The sequence below is a fragment of the Drosophila kikkawai genome, chromosome 2L, assembly GCF_030179895.1.
Source record: "Drosophila kikkawai strain 14028-0561.14 chromosome 2L, DkikHiC1v2, whole genome shotgun sequence".
In the NCBI taxonomy this organism is placed as follows: domain Eukaryota; kingdom Metazoa; phylum Arthropoda; class Insecta; order Diptera; family Drosophilidae; genus Drosophila; species Drosophila kikkawai.
The window spans coordinates 27,516,943-27,521,131 of record NC_091728.1 but is presented as its reverse complement, the minus strand read 5'-3'; the positions used below and the strand labels follow the sequence as shown (position 1 = coordinate 27,521,131).

Genomic DNA, 4,189 nt, shown 5'->3' with positions numbered 1-4,189 from the left:
GCTGGAAACCCAACGGTACATTCTAAAAATAGAATCAAAAGCATGAACACGTGTTCATTTCAACAGCGCATCGGAGCTGTGGTGAAATATTTCGAAGCAAAAGCGCACTTTAAATCTGTCTGGTAACTGTTCAAGTCGATAAATTAATATTATTTAAAATGGATTTTGAAGCTCAAGGTATTTATTTTACTTTATGAAATTAATTTATACTAACTTGATATGAAATTAACATAATCTAACTTGATATGTGAAACCTATTTGTTTGTACCTGTTTTGTGTGTCTTAAATTTGTTTACCTAAAGTTTTAGTTGTGATCCCCCACGATTCCCAGAAAGGATTTTATTTTTTTTAATTTATTAGAGTTTTAAGATGTTAAATTCGTTAAAGTTAGGTGCGGAAAGTTGCGGATGTAGTTGTAATCGTTAATATTCTAACACGACTTCTTATTTTTTTCAAGGTCAAATTATGCCAGCGCCAATAATCCGGGTTGATAAAAAATCGGGAAAAAATGTTAAAAATAAAAACGTCATCTGAGTACCTCGGGGCACGTATCCTTTAGTGAATACAATATATTTTTTTGATATCGGATGTTTTTGTGGACAGTTAGGATAGGATGTACACCGAAAATAAACTTTTTTGTGGGGGCTCAGGAGATTCGCTATTACTCGTAAGCATGAAAATATTTTTTAATACAAAAATTAAAAAAAAAATTGTTCAAATGTTGTGTTATTATATGGTATTTAATTCATTAAGCTAATTTTAGCCGTTTCGTCACAACATTTTTTTTAAAAGTAGTGAGTTTTGCACCCAATTAACCTTACCCCCCCTTAAGCTGCGTACGATTGTTGCTGAACAAATTAAACACACAATATATAAGTGAATATTTTTTTTTTACTTTTGGGCACTTATATTTCACTAACGTTCTCATTAAGAGAACAAAAACTTAAAAATTAAAGTTAGGTCTTGGAAAAAAAATAATTTAATAAAAATTTTGTATGGGAGCTATACGATATAGAGATCTGATTTTAACCAAAGTTGGTAGGAATATATAAACCTGTACCAAACATATAATCTGTAAAATTGGTTAAGATATTTTGAAAAACAAAAAAGTTTTTCATACTAAATGTTGATTTTTAACAGATTGTTTCTATGGCAGCTATATGATATAGTCGAGCAATATGGCCAATTTTTTGTGGATATACTTAAAACATTTTTCTAGATTTTTGGTGAAAGTTTCATAGCGATAGCACATCTAGAAGTAATTATGGCCGCAGCTCCATACAAGCCGAACCACTGTGCAACGGTCGGCAGTTCACCTCGAAGATCTTCGAGGAGGCGATGGAGAGCTTCGGGATCCGGCATATGAAGACCCCGATTTACTCCCCACAGAGCAACGCAGCGGAACGGGTCAACCGGAGTGTCCTAGCAGCGATTCGAGGGTTCCTGGAGAGTGACCATCGGGAGTGGGATGCATACCTTCCGGAGATTAAGGTGGCCATCAGGAATGCAGTGCATTCAGCGACAGGCGAGGCGCCGTTTTTCACAGTGTTCGGGCATCACATGTTCCTGCATGGGTCCAGCTACAGACTGGCAAGGAAGCTGCAGTCGCTGTGTGACCACGAAATGGCCGGAATGCCGACGGCTGACAAACTCCGGGTGGTACAGGAGAAGGTGCGCAAGAGTCTGGAGACCGCATATGACCACAGTCGCCAGCGATACGACCAGAGGGCCAGAGTCTTCACCGCGAAGCCGGGGCAAGAAGTCTATCGCCGGAACTTTGTCCTCAGCGATTTTGGGAAGCAATTTAATGCAAAGTTCGCCAAAAAGTTCCTGAAGGCCAGAGTGGTGAAGGCCGTAGGCAACAATGCGTACGAGCTGGAGGATCTGCAGGGCCGAAGTTTGGGCATCTATCACGCCAAGGACATCCGCAGCTGACCTGGAAGGGAACAAGAAGAACACAAAGTATACAAGGACGGAAAGGAGCCCAAAGACATCTTATACTTCCCGTAAGGCGTGGGCCCCGCGTTGGGCACCGTACGGAACTGCGATCAAGATCCTGATCCAAATGCTCCCAATGATCTTGTCGAGCCGCCGGAATCCAGTAGCATCTCTCCAAATCCTTGGGTGGTGTTGCATTTTCAATCGGAATGGGCTGGAGGGCTATCGATATATCGATAGAGGTAGGGTCGGTAGGAACAGGGGGAGGCAGGGATTGGTGAGCGAACCGGGAATATCAAAAGTAAGAGAAAGGGTTTTTACCCTTTGCACTAGGCCGTTGCACTGAGCGCCCCAAGATTACGGTAAGCCGAAAATGGGGACTCGGGCAACGGAGCCTATATAGGGAGGCAGGAGACTGGAAAAGGGAAAGATTAGCGGGACGTCAGCCGGCGCGTTAGCGTCTTAGAGAAAAAGTAAAATCTAAGATTTAAAAAAAGAAAAAACGTGAGTGAAGTGGCGCGAAGGAAAATAGCCAGTGATCGTTAAAAGAAATATATAGTTTTTTTTCTTACAGCGTGGCCGTGACGAATAACACGGGCCACGGGGTTTTTTCTGTGTTCCTGTGCTGGTACATTCGCGTCTCCGAGCGTTAGGTGGATTTTGGCTGGGCGATCTCACTTCCCGCGACCACCGCGCGACACCAGGTCCCAGCGCACCTGCGCAGCAGCGGCCGCCAGCACAAGCCAGCATCAGCCGAACCCGGAAGCAACCGGCGTACCCAACGGCAACTGGAGGACAGCGGTGAGTCCGTTCCGAGCAAAATTCGGCCGGCCCTAACCTAGGTGGTCGGCTAATGTTCATGCCGCTTGTAGGGCCTACATTTTTTGCTGCTAGTCCTGGCCGAATTCCGATAGTCACCAAGTCCTGGGCGTTATATGCCCCCATTCTGGCCATGGTTCTCAGCCGCCGGAAATGTACGAGAAATAAATAAAATAAATAATATTTAAGTTATTTGTTCTAAGTTAATAGTTTGTGTTATATTCTGTGACTCACTTATCGCCGTACCTTTTTCTCCGCGTATTCGTGCCTTGTGTCCGGGATTTGTGCAACACAAGTGCTGCGGATTGAAAATTCTTAGGGTGAAAAGAAGAAGGAATTTTCGAGTGACCCACCCTTGTGGTTTCTTTTGGAGCTCCAGTAGGGACCCGAGGTAGGAAAGGGGTACGTAAAGTAATTTGTTGGCCGGTGTGTCGTTGGCCATTTCTCCTTGGCCACTTCTTTTGATCCTTTGGCGGCAGCCTTGGCGCGAGCGCATCTCTGGCTAGGGTCGCGACCACGTTGAGGATCTGGGAGGCGCGTACTCTGCCATGTATAAGTTAACCTGAAACGACATAACATATTAAAAAAAGCGCAATGAACACCGAGTAAGCGTTATTACCTGGGGGAGATGAGTCGGTCGCCAGACCGCCTGGAATAGACTCCGGTCCGCCGGAGAATGGGTGATGCCCCGAGATGACCAGGAGGCATCACTGGATGGGAGGGAGCGTCGTGGCGACTCCATCTATGCCACCATTCCGCAAAAGTCGTCTTTTTTTGGTTTGTTTACATTTATTTGTTAGAGATGTGTTATTTGTTAGTGAGGAGTTTTGTTGAGACGTCCGATTAATCGGTATTTTGTTGTGCGGACTGCGGGCATAGGTTCCTACCCCCCCTGGGCATCCACTGAGCTAGTCCGGCATTGCCCAGGGAATATGCAGTTCCGTAACAATATATTGAAAACTATAACTTCAGAAAACATTTACATAGTTTGTTGATGTCGGTTATTTTTTTAGAGAATTACGCATATTGAATGTGGGCCTATTGGCGGTACCACATTAACAAAACGATCAAGAAAGTCTGCCTCTAATAAGGTCTTCCCACACACCGTCAAAGCGCGTCCACCGCGCGTTGAACAAACGGTCCATAAGGTTTTGCCGTTCCGAATTTTCTCAAATGGACCGGCATCAAACTGCATCTAAATCTAACGACCGTTTGTTTGGCAATAGTTAGGCGACAGTTTTTCGGTGCAACTCTGATTTCTTCGTCTTAACAGTGAAAATTTGACCAACACTACGAAAATGTAAACAAACTTTGCGAGGAACAAATGAAATATGGAATTTAAAATGTCGCGCCAAAGCTACAAGAATGCCCAAAATAGTTGTTGGCGTTTTTTTTTTTATATTCTTGCTTCAAAGTGTCCCCAATTGCTACT

The 4,189-nt window shown here is 43.9% G+C and overlaps 1 protein-coding gene across 1 annotated transcript; it reads right to left on the bottom strand.

Annotated features, from left to right (window-relative positions):
- Positions 1-2,987: 2,987 nt before the first annotated feature.
- LOC138928486 (uncharacterized) lies at positions 2,988-3,519 on the bottom strand. Its single transcript, XM_070285577.1, has 3 exons — positions 3,377-3,519; positions 3,111-3,319; positions 2,988-3,055 (listed from the first exon to the last, which is right to left on the bottom strand). Exons 1-3 carry the CDS (start codon positions 3,463-3,465, stop codon positions 2,988-2,990), a joined length of 366 nt encoding a protein of 121 aa, XP_070141678.1. The 5' UTR covers positions 3,466-3,519.
- Positions 3,520-4,189: the final 670 nt, after the last annotated feature.